Source organism: Psammomys obesus, unplaced genomic scaffold (genome assembly GCF_907164565.1).
Source record: "Psammomys obesus unplaced genomic scaffold, mPsaObe1.curated_primary_1811, whole genome shotgun sequence".
In the NCBI taxonomy this organism is placed as follows: Eukaryota; Metazoa; Chordata; class Mammalia; order Rodentia; family Muridae; genus Psammomys; species Psammomys obesus.
Window position 1 is genome coordinate 2,208,819 of NW_026595981.1, and position 16,171 is coordinate 2,224,989.

The 16,171-nt window shown below is 51.3% G+C and overlaps 1 protein-coding gene across 3 annotated transcripts in view; it reads right to left on the reverse strand.

Moving 5' to 3' along the window:
- Abr (ABR activator of RhoGEF and GTPase) overlaps window positions 1-16,171 on the reverse strand; it is a 182,153-nt gene that overhangs the window by 64,435 nt on the left and 101,547 nt on the right. For 2 of the 3 annotated variants that reach the window (XM_055619944.1, XM_055619945.1), the window contains exon 3: window positions 2,268-2,366. In XM_055619944.1, coding sequence (XP_055475919.1) covers window positions 2,268-2,366 — 99 coding nt within the window. Of the gene's footprint in view, window positions 1-2,267; window positions 2,367-9,492; window positions 10,170-16,171 lie in introns of those variants that run through there. The other variant, XM_055619946.1, reaches the window with a different exon arrangement.

Below are 16,171 nucleotides of genomic sequence, written 5' to 3' on the forward strand. Positions count from 1 at the left end.
GATCGCTTGAGCTTCTCCACCCAGGGAAAGAGGTATCAACTGTCTTGCTACCATCAGTTACCTGTGGTCACCCACACTCTGAAAACACCAATGCGTGTCTGGAATCTTGAAGACAGAGGCTATGCTACATGCCTTTTATTACGGTACACCGCTACCATCATTCAACTTTATTAATAACTGCAAATATCATACTGTGTCTATTCTGTGTACAGGTTTGTATGCATAGAAAAAGACACAGTGTGTTCAGGATGCGGTACTATCCAAGGTTTTGCAGATGACAGTGGTCTTGGACTAGATCCTCCACAGAAGGATCATTTTCAAATAAGAAAACTAAGCATCAAAGAGTTTATGTTTATCTTTCCAAAGACAGTGGTCTTATCTGTTTTAAGACAAGGCCTCATTATCTAGCTCAGGCTAGCCTCAGCCTATGGAGAGCTGGGATTACAAGCATACACTCTAACATCTAGCAAAGCAGTGGTTTTTGAATGCACAAACATTTAAGAAATAATGTAGCGGGTCTGCACATAAGTGTAACCTTAGCACTTGGGAAATGGAGTAAAGGATCAAGTGTTCAAAGCTAGCCTCAGCTACAAAGGGAGTTCAAGGCCAGTCTGGGTTACCTGAGAAAGTGAGAAAGAGACAAGGGTAGGGAGAGGGGAGGCATGGATAAAAGAAGTGTCCCTGCATATCGGCCACACACACATGTGGACAGCACCTAACTGGTACAAGTTTTGATGCATACTGACATCCTTCTCCCATTTGTTTTAAAATGCTGATTTAAACCTCTACACACAGGAAGCTGGAGAGATGGCTCAGTGGTTAAGAGCAATGTCTGCTCTTCCAGAGGTCCTGAGTTCAATTCCCAGCAACCACACGGTGGCTCACAACCATCTATACTGGGATCTGATGCCCTCTTCTGGCATACGGGTCTATATGATATCAGAGCACTCATATACATAAGATAAATAAAGTCTTAAAGAAAAATTTAAACCTCTACACACACAAGCCACGGAGGGGTTGAGATGCAGAGTGTGGAAGCCACGCTATTAACGGCAGGGTAAGGCTGTGTCCTAGCCCTGGCTCCGTCCCAGACTGCACTCCTGTCTGCCACTGTCTCCCACTTGGAAGTCACCACTGGGTTTCCCACTAACCTCCCAAGGAGATCCTGAAACAAGTTCAGCGCAGGGCTCTGCAAAGTAGCTTTACACTCCAATAGTCATTCCTTGAGTAATACATGTCAAGACCTCTGGGACACTGAATGACATTGCATCTCATACCAAGTATATAAATGTGTACCTGACTTATGAGGACCATCCTACCAACCCATATTCATCTCTGAGTCTCTGGGGTTTTTATTTGTTTGCTTCGTTTGTCTTTTTAGTGTTTTGAGACAAAGGTTTCAGACTGGCCTGAAGCTCACTACATAGCCCTGACTGACTTCAAATTCATGATGATCCTCCTACTTTTGTTTATTTGTTTTGTTTTCTGAAACAGGGTTCCTCTGTGTAGTTCTGGCTGTCGTGGAACTCACTCTGTGGACCAGGCTGGCCTCAAACTCAGAGAGCCACCTGCCTCTGTCTCCCAGTGCTGGGATTAAGATGTGCACCACTACGGCAGCTCAGGTTTTTTTAAAACAGTTTTTTTTATGCCATCTGACTGCACAACACTCAGAGAGAAGAATTTACACCATACAACCACTGTGCATAATACCCAGATGCATCTAATAAGCACTTTCTTCAAAGGCAAAAGCATCTGTGTGCTGCTTTTATCTCTGGAGAATGTCTTAATAGTCATCACCCGATCTGATTCACACAACACCACCTTCATCTTTATTGAGAGCTCAGGCTGATCTAACGCTTCTGAGCCACAGCACTTTTAAAAACAGACATCTTCCATCTCACTTTCACGATGCTGTTAATGGTCTCCTTTCCTGGGGAAGAGGAAGGACTTGGACCAAAGGTTCCGAAAACATCTCAGCTTACTTGACTGGTAGACGCTAGTTTGGGTAAAAACACTGTATCAGTCTGTAACAGAGCATCACAGTCATCACAGCTGATGAGAGGCTCCTGCTCCCACACCGTGAGTCTTTGCCCGCCTCTCAGACTAAGGTCATGGAGGGGTGGCAGTGAGTGACCGGCCCCCCAGCACTGCTTTCTGTCTTCTATGGGTCCCCTTCCTTTAAAACCTGAGAGCAGTTTTAGAGCAGGACACTGGTTGGCAGGGAGCCATCTCCACCCCGACCCCGACCCCAGCGCCCAGGCACTCACCAGCAACAAGGCTTCCAGCTGGTTAATGTAGATCTCTTCACTGGCCAGAAAGCCCGAGAGAACCAGTTTCCTCATCTCCAGGCCCTTCCCTGCCTCCACCTGCAAGAAAGCAAGCCAAAAGCAGGCAGCTCGTGAGAAAAGGACCACAGCTCAACACGTCTTTTTTTGTTTTGCATTTTTCTCACTTTTAACCAACATGTTCAAGGGTGATAAAAAGCCATTATTATTATTAATATTACTGTTGTTGTTTGTTTTCACACAGAATCTCATTATGTAGCCCAAGCTGGTCTGGAAAGCCACAGCAATACTCCTGCCTCAACATCTCCTGTGCTGAGATTGTAGTCATGAGCCTCCATGCTCATGGAGCATGACATTATACTGACATTATACTGCAGAAACTTTGGAAAATACTAAGACGTAAAAGAAACAGCAATCACCCATATTCCTGCTACCATCTTGTGTTGTGTCTCTCCCGTCCTTTCTCAGCACTTCTGCACTTAACCATTTTCGACCTAGTAAACTTATACTGTTAACCAGGGTCACCAAGGACCTGCTTCACACGTGGTCTGAAGAGGGAAGAGGGGATAAAGACATTCTCTCATGACTGAGGTTGAGCTTGGTTATGTGGGATGAACAGCAGAGGACAGACAGGTCGCCCCCTCTTCCCCCCAGAGGAAGTGATATATAAACTGAGACAAGGTTAGAAAGAATGGGACGGAAACTGGCATGGGCGCTCCGGCCTTGTGGCCACTTGTGCGGAGATCTTCCTGTCCTAGGGGCTCAGCAGCAGAACAGGTGTCAGCTGTGAGCCACCCACGCTTACCTCAGGAGGTTAGGCGCAGACCCGGGCTAGATCTCCCTCCCTCCTCAATGACTGTGCCCCTGTGGTGGAGACCATGCCCTGTTTAATCTGGATGTCTCCAACTATACAGTGGCCGGTACAGAAAAAATATTAAAAATTCACCTTCGGTGAAAATCACGCAATTTTCACCATGTGGGATCCTCAAGCTTTATTCCTGGCTGCTCTTCGGTCCTTCTATCTCCCTTCTGCCATGCTTGGAAGCTTTCTTGACTATCTCCAGAATTGATTCCTCCCACCCAAGTTCTCCTAACTGACCTCTGAATCCTCCCTCTCTCCAGCCCACTGCAGTAAAAATCAATCTTCCAAGAATACCTTCTGGTCAAGGGCTTCATATAAATACTGCAGAATTCAATTAGGAGAGACAGGTTCACCTATCTGTTTATTCAACACGTATTTACTAAATGCACAGCAGGCCCAATAGCTACAACAGGGAGCAAACAGGAAGCTCTGTCCCTGCTGCCACCTGGTTTATAATCTAGTAGGAGAGGAAAACAGTGATAAATAAAAGACAATAAATTTCAACTTGGGCTGCAGCCCCGGGTCTTCCCTACCTCCCAATTTCTCCCAGGGCCAAGGCCTAGCAAATTCTGCCTTCCCGACAAGCTAGCCACACTCAGCCCCCCTGAAGCGGGGCTCTTTTGTAGCGATGTGGCCCTTGACAGCTCTTCTCAACAGCATGGCTGAAGTGCCACTTCTTCCTCCTGCCTCAGCACCTAAGGCCTGCATGGCCTTGCGGTGACCTTCCTGGCTAGTGGGTGATCTCCCTCAAGCCTTTGCTACAAGTGCATTGTACTCTTCTTCCGCAAGACAAGCCTCCACACTGTGTCACATCTGACCTTCACTAGGAAAGCCTTTTAACTCCTCTCCATACTTCCATACTTGATTTTCGGCCCTCAGACACCCACACTGAAGCGAGTTCCATATTTTCCCATTATATGAGAAACAAATGAGACTTAAAAGAGACAGAGCTGGGATCCACCCCAAGACCAACTCCTCCTCCTTTCAAAAACCCTGAAGATGATCTGTTCCCTCTCTTACACCTTTCCAATCTTGTACTTATATACCTGTTGCCTCAAACAGCTCCCTCCTAGGCATCAACTGCGCACTCTTAATGTGAACCCCCAAAGTGTATCAAGCCACCGAAACCTCTCAGGCTACATGGTAAACCCACCCTGGTGTCCCTGAAGGCTTCCTGAAGAAGTACCCATCACACCTTTTCCTAAGTGGTACAAATGTCTGAAGGTTGTTGCCTCCAGACTCTGACACGTTACCTCACATTTCAGGGAAGACATCAGGGACTCCACAGGATGTCCACATTTTGCTCCTCAAACATATGGCCACATTACTTTAGTGACTAAAATGTTGTGGCTGGGATTAAACTTGAGGAAATTCCTGGGTTACATAGGTGAGGGCCCTAAGCAGTCACAGGGGTCCTTGTAAGAGGGAAGCAGGAGATCAGTGGGGTGACAATGAGGTTGGGGGTAAAGCCTAAATTGCTGGATTTTAGGCTGGAGAATGGTAATGCGGGGAAAAGGTGAAATGGATTTATTCCTTGAGAGCTTCCAGAAGCTGCACAAGAAAGTTGTGGCCATTTGTTTTGGCAGCGTCAGGAGCCCAGTACAGACCCACATTAAGGAAGGGCAGAGTTATTTACTGATGGCTTCGTAAGTACCAGGAACTGCCCTCAGTGCTCTCCACCACTGCCTCACAACCTGCCGGGTGTGCGCATTAGGGCCTGAGGCGCAGAGGGTGTAAATGGCCAGCTGCCTGCAAACAGCCCAGCCTCTAACACACCCTGGCATACAGACCACAGTTAGCAGCTGAGCTCCAGCCCTCAAGATCAGACCCACAGTGGCCCTGCCAGCTGCTTCCCAAACCTAACTGGCCCTTTGCCCTCCAACTTACAGGCCACTGCTCCCTACTGCACCTCGATCCTGATCCCTGACATCCAAGGCAAACACTGTGAGAAGGTGGCCCTCACTGCAGTGCTCCTCAGACTCTAGAGAACTGGTGGTCTGCAGGCCCTACTCCAGAGAAACCTTCCACGGTAGAGCAACGGACTGCCTCTAACAGTCCATTCTAACAAGACCCTCGCCTCAGAATCCTATCCCAAAGACTGGTTTTGAGGAAAGATCTCTGAAGACTCACTCTCAAAAGGCAATAATCAGTCAACTCCACGAATCTGCATTCTGGGCTACATCTGTTCTAAAATTCAAGCTAGCATGGGGTATAGGCAGCTGAGAGTTTAATGATGTGATATTAAGCTCCATAAATTTAACTGGCAGTAAGCCTGTTGCTCAGCTAGCACTGAAGAGACTTCCATCTTTGGGTGGGGTGTCTCTGCTGTGGAACAATATGGAAATGGCTGTACCTGGCTCTGTGTGCCCAGCTGCTGCTCTCGGGCAGTGCACTCAATGAACTTAAAAACAAAACCTGGAAATCCACAACTGTTTCTTCAGTCCGTGTCTCATAAAATACCAGTGCTCAGAATTCATTTGTTGCTTCTCTACTACGTGCTGGACACCGGTAATACAAACAGTTCTCAACATGTTTTCCAGAGATGCCCAGTATGCACCGACCCTCTGGGCAAATGCTCTGCCACGAAGCTAGCCTTTCCCTGACACAGGAGAGCCATCACCTCTTTCTCTCCAATCTGGGTTTACAAGCTGCAACCCTAGTGGGCACCATCATCCCCAGCAATTGACACAATTTGCTCGACTGATAGGCTGAAAGTTTGTCATCTTGAGGGCCCCAAATCAACACACTAGGTCACTACGGCAGTATCTATTGATAAGCCGTGGCCAGCTCTGGCCTGAGCTTCTGCAGAGCTTAGGGGCTAAATAAAGCCTCCTAAGGTTTGGGTCTAAGCCAAGTCAAGAAACAATCTTTCCATGGCCCTTTATCTTCTCCAAGGCAACAGCGAAGCTCCAAGGCAGGCAAGGCTGGCTCCAGCTGTGCTGTAAAGCCACAAGCTACACAGCAAGGGTCTGGGGCTTTAGACGCAGCAGGATTTAGCCCACATTGGGCAACAGCAGTTTGCAAGGAACACTCTGCATTAGAGTAGATGGATGCCATGCGGGGTTGCAGTCACATCAGGGGCTGATGCCCAGAGCTAAGCCCCAGACTCAGGACGGACGAGAGCACAGTGCATGGAGTCTCTCCCCTCTTCATGCTCCACCTTCCCGCTGTCTGAAGCTTTGGGAAGCTTCACATACTCCATACATGTTTAAGGACCTCAGTCGCTCATATCCCACCATTACAGCCTTGCCATGCTGGCATGCTACTTTATATCAAACAGAATCTTCCTATGTGGCCTCAAATCTGTACTCCTCCCGCCTCAGCCTTTCAAGCGCTGGGATTACACACCTTTACCACTAAACACACGCAGTGCTGAGACATTTCTCACTCTGTACACCAGGCTGGCCTTGAACTCACAGAGATCCGCCTGCCTCTATCTCCCAAGTGCTGGGATTAAAGACATGCCCTACCATGCCTTGGCCAGTACTGATTTTCTATTCTAAAAAAATCAGTTTTACCCTAACCCTTATATCAAATCAATTTTTCTCACACACATTAAAAAAAGCATATACCTACTAGGAAACCTATACTGAGATGTCACCTGCAATCACCTCTCAAATCAGCAATTACGCGGCCCGTGGTCGAGGAGACACCAATGAAGCGATGGTAGCACCATCTCTGCAGACAGAGACCAGAGTCAAACAACGCAGGCATGTCAACCCATTCTCTCTAAGCACACGAAGAGTTAATGTGGAATGCAAAAGGGCTTTTTATTCCTGACAAATAGCAGCTTCCACAAGGCTCCACCCGGCAGCCCTACCTACCTTTAAAATAGAACTGTGTGAAAAGATTTTTGAAGTATGCACCGTTTTTTTGCAGATGGGATGTGATGTTGTTATCAGTATCTGCATTATGAGTTCACAGACCGTTAGCTCCTCCGAGGAAGCCGGCTGTGTGAGATGTAGCAAGCTCCAGGTCCAGCTCTGGAGAAAACAGCCAGGCAGTTTTGCATCTGTTCCCTACGAAGATGAAGCATCTTGGAAATGACGGTGAAACCAGGATTGATTTATAGGGCTGGCATTTGGGCAAATGCACAGCTAACACAACTACTGTTTAAGGTAAGTACTGCTGAAGCAAAGTAATAGGCAAAACACAAATTGCCTTGGACTCCTACCAGCTGCCTTGGAGGAGCGAGCCAAGACCATGGCAGCCAGAACGTTGAGAACATCACCTTGGCTTCATGGCCCTGCCACACGTGGAGGCAGATGGTGTACACAGTCCAGCTCTGACCCAATTACAAGTGGCTTCTCTCCTCCTCGGAATCCAGAGGCCCCTGTTGCTGTTTACATGCTTCTGAAACAGGGTCTCATTCACAGCCCATGCTGACTTGGAACTCACTATGTATTTCATGCTGGCCTTGAACTCCTAGTGCTAGTATTACCATTCGCCCCCACGGCTGGCTTCTGGTACTCTCTGATCTGAATGCTCCCCATGGACCGCTTGTTTTCTCACGTCATTTTTCTGTCCCCTCTGAACTTGGGCCTTGCTCACTTGTCTCCTCCACAGTGCCAGGCTGAGTGCTTAGGACAGAACACAACCGGACAGCACTCGAACGGGCCATGCTTTCCACTTCTCTGCAACCCTGCTCTAGCTAAGGCCAAGGCTGACAGAGGAAACAGGTGTTGGAGAGCTATTACAGATGAGCAAGAAGCTTCCAGACTGAAGCTAACTCCAGAAACACTGAAGCAGGGGAGAGGGGAGGGGAGTGGCACAGAGGGGAAGGCTCTATCCAAGCATCATGGGGACCTTGGAGAAAGGATGATTTGGGGCATGCTATGTGTCCACGACCTCTCTGGCAACCATGTGTCAAACCCCTCCCCAGAGAACACTTCTAAGATAAAACAAGGCTAGGAGTCTGGTATGGCTTTTGTATGTCCCAACAAACCTCAGTCATTCCAAAAATTCTCACTGGTCTCGGCCGTACACTCAGTGGTCAGTAGAACACGATGAAGCTATACGCCACAACCCAGAGAAAGGAATGCCCAGAAGGCATGAGAAGGCTGAAAAGGCTTCTGAGAGGTCAATCAGGAACCTCATAGATTGGCCATCCCATGACTGCTGAACTCCCAGCATGCTCCTTGGATTATAACTAGACTGGTGGGAAGGCTGGCCAAAACCCAAGAACTGAGGTCTCTGTGGGCCTGATGAGGGACATGACTTAAGCCTGGTGCTCTAAACCAGCACCAGATTACCAAATAGAGACGAGGTGCCAGGATCGCACTGCAGCTCCCACCCAAGCCTGCAGCCATCGCTCCACCCCAACCCGCACACTTGCCACCTACCTAACCTGTGTCTGCAGTCTATTTTTAATCTCCATTAGCTCCTTCTTGGAGCCACATCATGGTGTGGGTGGGGCAGGCTTTGATCATTGTCTTACGGAACGGAAAGACTCTGGAGTTTCTGAACACCTAGCCCTGGCAATGCAGGGGACACCAAGCCCTCGGGTTAGGCAGCCTGGCTTGCAGTGTGGTAATCCCTGCCACCGTCCTCACAGGCCCTCCCTCAGGCACAGAGGAGAAGCCATAGGCTGTGGCTAGAGTTCTTAAAGGCAGGTATAGGCGAGAGAGTACGGCCAATCCATTTCTCCACACCAGAGCTGGCATTCCCAACAGCCCATCCCTTCCTAATCTGCCTCTCCAGGAGCTCTGCTGCAGGTCTATCAGCCTGGAGCAAGGGGGTTACCCCTGCCTGTGCCCACCTTGGGAAAATGCCTACCTACCTGACAGCTGTGCCCACCCCCTCCAGCTGATTCACTCATTTTCCTTCGAGAAAGCCCAAGTGACCTCAGACTCCTGATCTTCCGAAACGCTCACTTGCATTAGTCAAGACGCACCAAGTCGCCAGTCTCTTCCTTGGAAAAGGGGTAACTCCCTTGGCCACACTTCACAAATGCCCTAATCCTCTGGTTGCCATGGAGACAATAAATTATTGCCCACCAGTTTCAAGCCGGCCAACTCTTCCGGGGGCAACAGGCTCTCAGGCCTCCAGGTGACTCATGTCGCTGCCCAAAAAGGTTCCCCAACACAGCTGACTGAGGGGAGAGCCAACAGTCACTGGCCCTGAACACAACTGGTGCACTCCAGCTCGCCCTCAGGGACAGCTGCTCAGGGCACAGCCCTCGGTCCCTGGGCAGGCACAGCCCATCTCATGCCGAGTTGGGCTCTTCCACTCAGCTATGAGGCTTGTGCACACATCAGCCATTTCTCTCCAAACACGGCTTCAGCATCAGTCAAGAGCCAGCCCTACCCCCTCCCCACAAGCATCCAGGGCGTGTCACATTCCCACCTTCACGGCCACCAAGAAGGGGGACCCTGAGCCGGGGCTGGTCGGGGTTCCCAGTTCACACTCCTCCAGGAGAAACACATCTTCATCCTCCAGAACCTTGTCCAAAAAGCCTATTGCCTCCTCTTCCTCTTCCATGGCAGCCAGAGCCGCAGAGGGCAAACAGGAAGCAGGGTCCACACAGCCGCAGCAGCAACGGCAGCAGCAGCGGCAGCGGCGGCCGCCGCGCGCCCCAGCAGGGAGGCAGGCAGGCAGGCAGGCGGGGGACGGGCAGGAGGGGAAGAGCGCAGGGCAGGCCTACACCAGCATGCTGGCCTCCGCGGAGTCGGTCCTGGCACCTGGCCACCGGCTCGCGGTGAAAGGCTCCATTATGAACCTTTTCCTGCCGCCGCTTTCCAGCCGTCCTGCGCGCCGGGCCCGCCTCCCGCGCGTCCCCACCCCGAGAAAGGGGAAGCGGGGCCTCCGGGCCGCCGCTCGCACGGCGAACGCACGGCAGGGGCGGCAGCCAGCGCCCTCCGCGGTCCGCTCCTTCCCGGCCACTCCGCTCGCCCCAGGACCGGCGCCCGGCCGCTGCCGGCCCCAAAGAGCCCGCCCTTTCTGGACCCGGAGGCCCGATTGCTCCAAAGGCACAGGAAACGCACGCCTTGACTTGCGAGGTGGAGCCGCTCGTTCCCTCTGTGGTCACCGGGCGGGCGAGCGGCTGGCGGAGGCTTCTGGAGCGGAGGAGGAGGGAGGGAGGAGGCCGCAGACAGGCCGGGCGGGCGCGGGGGGGAGGTCTGCTTCCCAGAGACACGCTTTATTTACAACTTCTCTCCGGAGCCCTCGGGCGAGGGGTAGCGGGAGAGCGGCTTCCCCGAGGAGCCACCCTGCATCCACTCGGTCGGCGCCCCCGTGGGGTCGTCACAGGACAGAGCCCCCCGGCACCTCGGCCGCAGGCTCCGGCACCTTTGCGGCGGGGAGGCCCACTCGGCGAGAAACCGCAGTCGCCGCTGCACCACGGTAGAGTGAGCGAGGCTTTGTACTTGGTGCAGGAGGGGACCGGCCTGCCTCGTGCCCAGCCGGAACACGGTGCCAGACAGGGTCTCGAGCGTGTATCACTGGGCACCGCGGGCCACCCGAGAGCGGCGGGCAGTGAGGCTTCCTTGGAGTAGCTTCTGCGCCGCACAAGGGGAGAGAGCCGGCCCTACAAGGCCAGGGCACACAGTCTAGGACGGTGGCATTAACGCCCGCCCCGGCCCGCTCCCAGGTGGCTGCCCTCTCACTCTTCCCCCCCAGCGTCTTCCATGCTCCAGAAACTAAATTCATGCAGAAGACGAGGCTCACATTCGGGTCCTCTGACCCTGACTCAAGGCACGCACCCATACTGCCGTGGGGGAGGAGTCTGGGGCCAGCTGCAGGAACTCTTCTCGCAACTCCACATCGAAGACAACTGTGGCACATCTTTAGCACTCGTTCAAAGTTCAGGTAAGGTAAGCACAGAGCCACAGAGGGCCTAACAGGGCTGAAGAAACTACAGCCGCGCCAGTTAATCAATGTCCCCCAAAAGCAACCCAGGCTCAAGTCTGCAACATCCGTATGCTTTATGGTGTTAGTTTTGTTTTGAGACAGGATCTCTGCGTGTAGTCAAGCTAGACTTGTTTGCTCTTTTTGTTGTTTTTAGACTTACTTTTTTTTTTTTTTTTTTTAAGATTTATTGATTATGTATCCAGTGTTCTGCCTTCATGTGTGCCTGCAGGCCAGAAGAAGCCACCAGATCTCATTATTGATGGTTGTGAGCCACCGTGTGGTTGCTGGGAATTGAACTCGGGACCTCTGGAAGAGCAGCCAATGCTCTTAACCTCTGAGCCATCTCTCCAGCCCCATTTTTAGATTTATCTTATTGTACATGTATAATATGTGTGGTTGTTTTGCATTCCCCGTGTGTGTGTGTGTGTGTGTGTGTGTGTGTGTGTGTGTGTGTTATGATGCTGGCAGTGGTCAGAAGGCATCAGAACCAGTTCAGGTTCCCCTCAAACAGTAGTTACAGATGGCTGTGAAACGTCATGTAGGTGCTAGAACTGAACCCAGGTCCTTTGCATGAGCAGCAAGTGCTTTTTATTGGGGGGGGGGGGAGGGGCGGTTCTTCAAGACAGATTTCTCGTGTAGCCCCGATTGTCCTAGAACTCACTCTATAGACCAAGCTGGCCTCAACAGTCAGAGATCCACCTGCTTCTGCCTCCAGAGCGATGATATCAAAGGTGTGCGTCACCACCCCCCAGCTGCAGCCAGTACTCTAACTGCTGGGCCATCTCTCCAACTCCCTGCACGTGTTTTTGAGAGAGGGTCTCTCTGTGTGGCCCTGGCCATCCTGGAACCAGCTATGTAGATGAGGCTGGCCTGGAACGCGGAGATCTGTCTGCTTTTGCCTCTTCCTGTGTCACCATGCCCAGTGGAAAATATGAATGCTTAAATTGCTTACACAAAACCTCCTGGCTTTAAAAATGAAAGTAAGTAATTCGCCTTTTTAAAAAGCACAACACACTCTGAGCCACATCCTTACTCAGAGCTGGGCTTAAAATGTCCACACACTGCCTTTGCTCAGAGCCAGGCTCAAGGGTGGCAACACGCTGCCTTTATTCTTGCAACTGGCTGTTAGCTGTGGCTGTGTGGGAGGGGTTTCCTCTCAGTGCGCCCTCTCTGCCCCACCTCCTTAGAAGAGCTGGCGGCTTGGAATAAAAGTCAGCCTCATGCATCAACCTGCCACTTTGTCTGTGCAACAGGTGCCCCCAGCCAGGAGGTGCAGGGTGGGAGTATGTCCATCAGAGCCTGGTGGGCCAGCCTTCCACGACCAGCCTTCCATACACACCGCATTCGCTTGCCAGTGCCAACCACATGGCCACAGGACAGACTCAAACTGTTGAGGCCGTTTCCGAAGAAAGGCAAACTGTCCCCACGGGGGCCCACACAGGGCCAATTCCTCTCTACGTCACTGGGCACCTTAGCTGAGAAGAAGAACATAAAAAGCTGTGGGGGCGGGGTGGGAGGAGGAGATGAAAGGAGAGAGTGTAGTTTCTTATCCTACTCCTTAATTTTTTTTTTTTTTTTTTTTTTCTGGAACTCCGAAGTCTGGGAGAGGCTCCTGCCATTCTGTCAATAACAGAAAGCTGCCCTTACAGGTGCAGGCTCCATCCTGTCACCAAAACTGAAACAGACTGAAAGGGGTGCAACAGGCTCTCTAGGCCTGGGCTGGTCAGGGATCTGTCCCACCAGGGACCTGCAAAGATACCTCCTGCCCATCACCCACTACATTCTCTCTCAGTCCAGTTTTACTTGGCTGGGTTATAAATACCAAGACTCATCTGAAGGGCCCTCTCAAGCCACAATTCCTCATTTGGTTCGGGCGGGTAAGGCTGTTCCCATGGTTTGGGAACAGCCAGGCTTGGCATTCCCTAGGGCATAAGTGTGCCAGCTCAGGGCCCTATGCTACAGGTTCTTCCATCTTCTACCCTGACAGCTCTATGTGCACGGCATGGGGAACCCAAACGGGTCAAACCAGCAGTCAGCAGAGGACTGTAGCTCCAAGGGTCTTTCTGTGTCCTTACTCCTAACCCAAGAACACCTGAGGTACCTTGAGCCATCTAATTTTAGAATGCCTTCACCCTGCTCTCCACACTCCTACTCACAGTAGACTCGGCACCCACTTCTTCCCTGAACCGCTGAACCTCAGAAGCAGCTCCCCACACATCAAGGGCCTACACCGCCCCACCCACTCCAACTGGCTGGAAACTCCAGTGACTAACGAGAATGCCCCCTTTAGTGGACACAGAGGCTCTACTCAGAGGCTGGCTGTCCCTGTGGAGGGGAAGTGACTCACAAATCCCCAGAGTGTTCCCTCCCTTTCCCTCTGAAATGTTTAAGGCCTGGACCTAGGTTTCCTCCCTACTCTGCCTGCTCAGCCTGGTTCCAAAGCCTCCTCTCCAGAGAAATAGCCAATATGGCCACAGCTCTCTGATCTTTCTCCGAAACCTCAGGTGTCTGGGTCCACATAGTGGATCTGGCTGATCTTTCCTCCGGCTTCCTGAACACGTGGAGTCATGGCCCGGGCCCTATCCCACAGTCCTATGCTCCCAGCCTTCGGAAAACTAATCCCATCTTAGTGCTCTGCCACTAGCAACCCATTGCCACCTCCAGGCCCGAGACTTGCAGACAGCTGGATCTCGTCACACAGAAATCAAAGCAGCAACCCCTTCAGCTCTTCAAATCCAGACCAGTCAGTCTCTCCTCTTCCCCACACCAGCTTCCCCTTCCAAGCCTACCAGTGGGCTGTCACCTGCGGCTTTGTGCCCATGGTCCCACACACCCCTTTTACTAAACTCTTCGGTTCTTCCATCTTTCCCTTTTCCAAACCACAACCCAACCAGGCCTTGCGACCTCTCAGACCTCACACCTATCCAGCCCTAAAAGCACTGCCCTGGAACTCCCCATCTTGCCCGTCCGGCCACCTGCTCACTGGCACATGTGCTTTCATACGAGGCCTGGCATGTGCAACCGAGCGGTGCCACTGTGCACACTAAGTTCACTGAGGTGAGGCTTGTGTGACAAGCAGGACGGAGTGGACAAAGATGTCCACGCCAAGACGGCACTTCCCTGGACAGTGTCTGTAAGAGGGCGAGTGGGTGGAGACAGGCGGGGGTTAATGACTGCAGGCTTTGAGCTGTGAACCTGGGGGGCTTCTGAGTAGTTCCTGGAAACAGGGAGGTCTTTCCCGGCAAAGGGGGAATGCCAAAAGAAAGGGTTTCTTCCTTTGGTTTTCTGGTTGTTTGTTTTGTTTTGGTGGTGCTAGAGCTGGAACCCAGGGCCTTGCATAAGCTATGCCAAATCCCAGCCATGGGATGGTTTCTTAAGGAAGTTCAGGAAGCCGTGAAGGGACAGAAGAGAAAAGAGGCAGAATTTAAGCAGGAAGAGAACAGCTGAAACAGGAACATGGAGGACAAGAAGCATGACTTAGAGTGCAGGTACCGACTAAGATTTGTGACACCTGCCAGGGTCCACAGCTGAAAGCCTGCGGTGGGGTGTCTCTCTCTCTCTCACTCGCACGCACACACACACGGAGGCGGCAGCCTTTCCTCACCCTTAAGTCTTTATCCTCTCCCTCAATCAGCAAGCACTTATTAATTGCCTACTGTACACGAGGACTGTGCTCACAATCCATGTAGTCACAAACAGGGGCCCTTTGTGTTGCCGATCAGTGGTCTCGGGAGCAGAACGCACATGTGACTGACTCCCAAGGCTGTGCCAACGGAGAGGCAGGCCTGGGAGGGGCCATCTCAGGGTTATGCTGCTGAGGTATAACTCCAGAAAGGGTAACATGGAAATAGCTATTGTGATTTTAAATGTTCACACCCTCTGACTAAGCAGGTCCACTCTAGGGAATCGTCTGACAAAAGCACGTCTAGAAGGGCACAGAGATGAAAGTGTTCACTGACGTGAGCGAGCAGCAGAGACTGCTAAGAGTCCAAATGTCTCTCGGAGTGAACTGGAATCTGGTCTGCCAGCAGGTAAGGGCAAGACGATATTGAGTTCCACGCCTGTCTGAGCTATACAGCGGTCACACACACGGACGACAGGCACACTGGCACGCACGCACACTCAGTCTCAGGAACAACATGAAAAGGGTGGCTTCATCAGGACGGAGCTGTCACTCCATGGCAGAGTGTCTGGCCAGCATGAGCAAGGCCCTGGGTTCAATCCACAGCCCCCCTAACCCCCAAAAAAGGAGAGGGAAAACAGAGCTGGTTAAATGGATTCCGCTGCATCCATAGAACGAAACCCACACAGCCACACAAGGAATGCAGTAGATCATAATTCCAGATATGCAAGGTATCTCGGAGTCTTTACCAAGTAAAATAACACGGTAATAGTATGATCTCATTTTAATACATAATCTACATATGGAAAAAAAAAACAAGGAGAAATAAACCCTTACTTTTCTGTAGGACGTGAGCTTTCATGCTCTAGATGATGTATTTCTAATAAGTGAAAATTCGGAGTATGTAATCAGAGAATATAAAGCTATAAAAAGAAGCGTGGAGGCTGGGGTGTAGCTCAGTCAGAGCAAGTGCTTCACATTCTCAAGGTTGTTTAACTGCACCCCCGCCCACATGGTGCTATGGTGGGAGTGTAGAGTGAATTGGGAGGGCACAAGCAGGTGTGTCTGATGTAGCAAATGAGAAGTCATGGGAGGCTCCCTGGAGGAGGTGACATTAAAACTCAGGTGTAGCTGAGCATGGTGAAACATGCCCGAAACTCCAGCATGTGGAAGGCTAAGATAGGAGGGTTACAAGTTCATAAGCAAACTGAGTTACACGGGGAACGTCTGTCTCAAAAGACCGAGGGCTAGGCGTGTGGCTCAGCAGCAGAATGCTTCCTTCACATGTAAGTCCTTACCTTCCAGCCACAGAACACAGTGAAGTAAAATAAAAACGAATGGGCTAGCCACGCTGGTAGAAACCGGGGGACAGACAGGGATGTCTCGTGAAGTTAATATTCCAGTTGGAGATTGGTGGGGAAAAATCAGTCAGTCAAGTCTGGCACAGTGGGAGACTTTGGATTTCACCATCATAGCCAAAGAGAAGGGGAAGGGTTTCAAGCAAGTCACATGACCATTTTGGGGGGTGTAGTCCTCCTCATCTGATATAACATC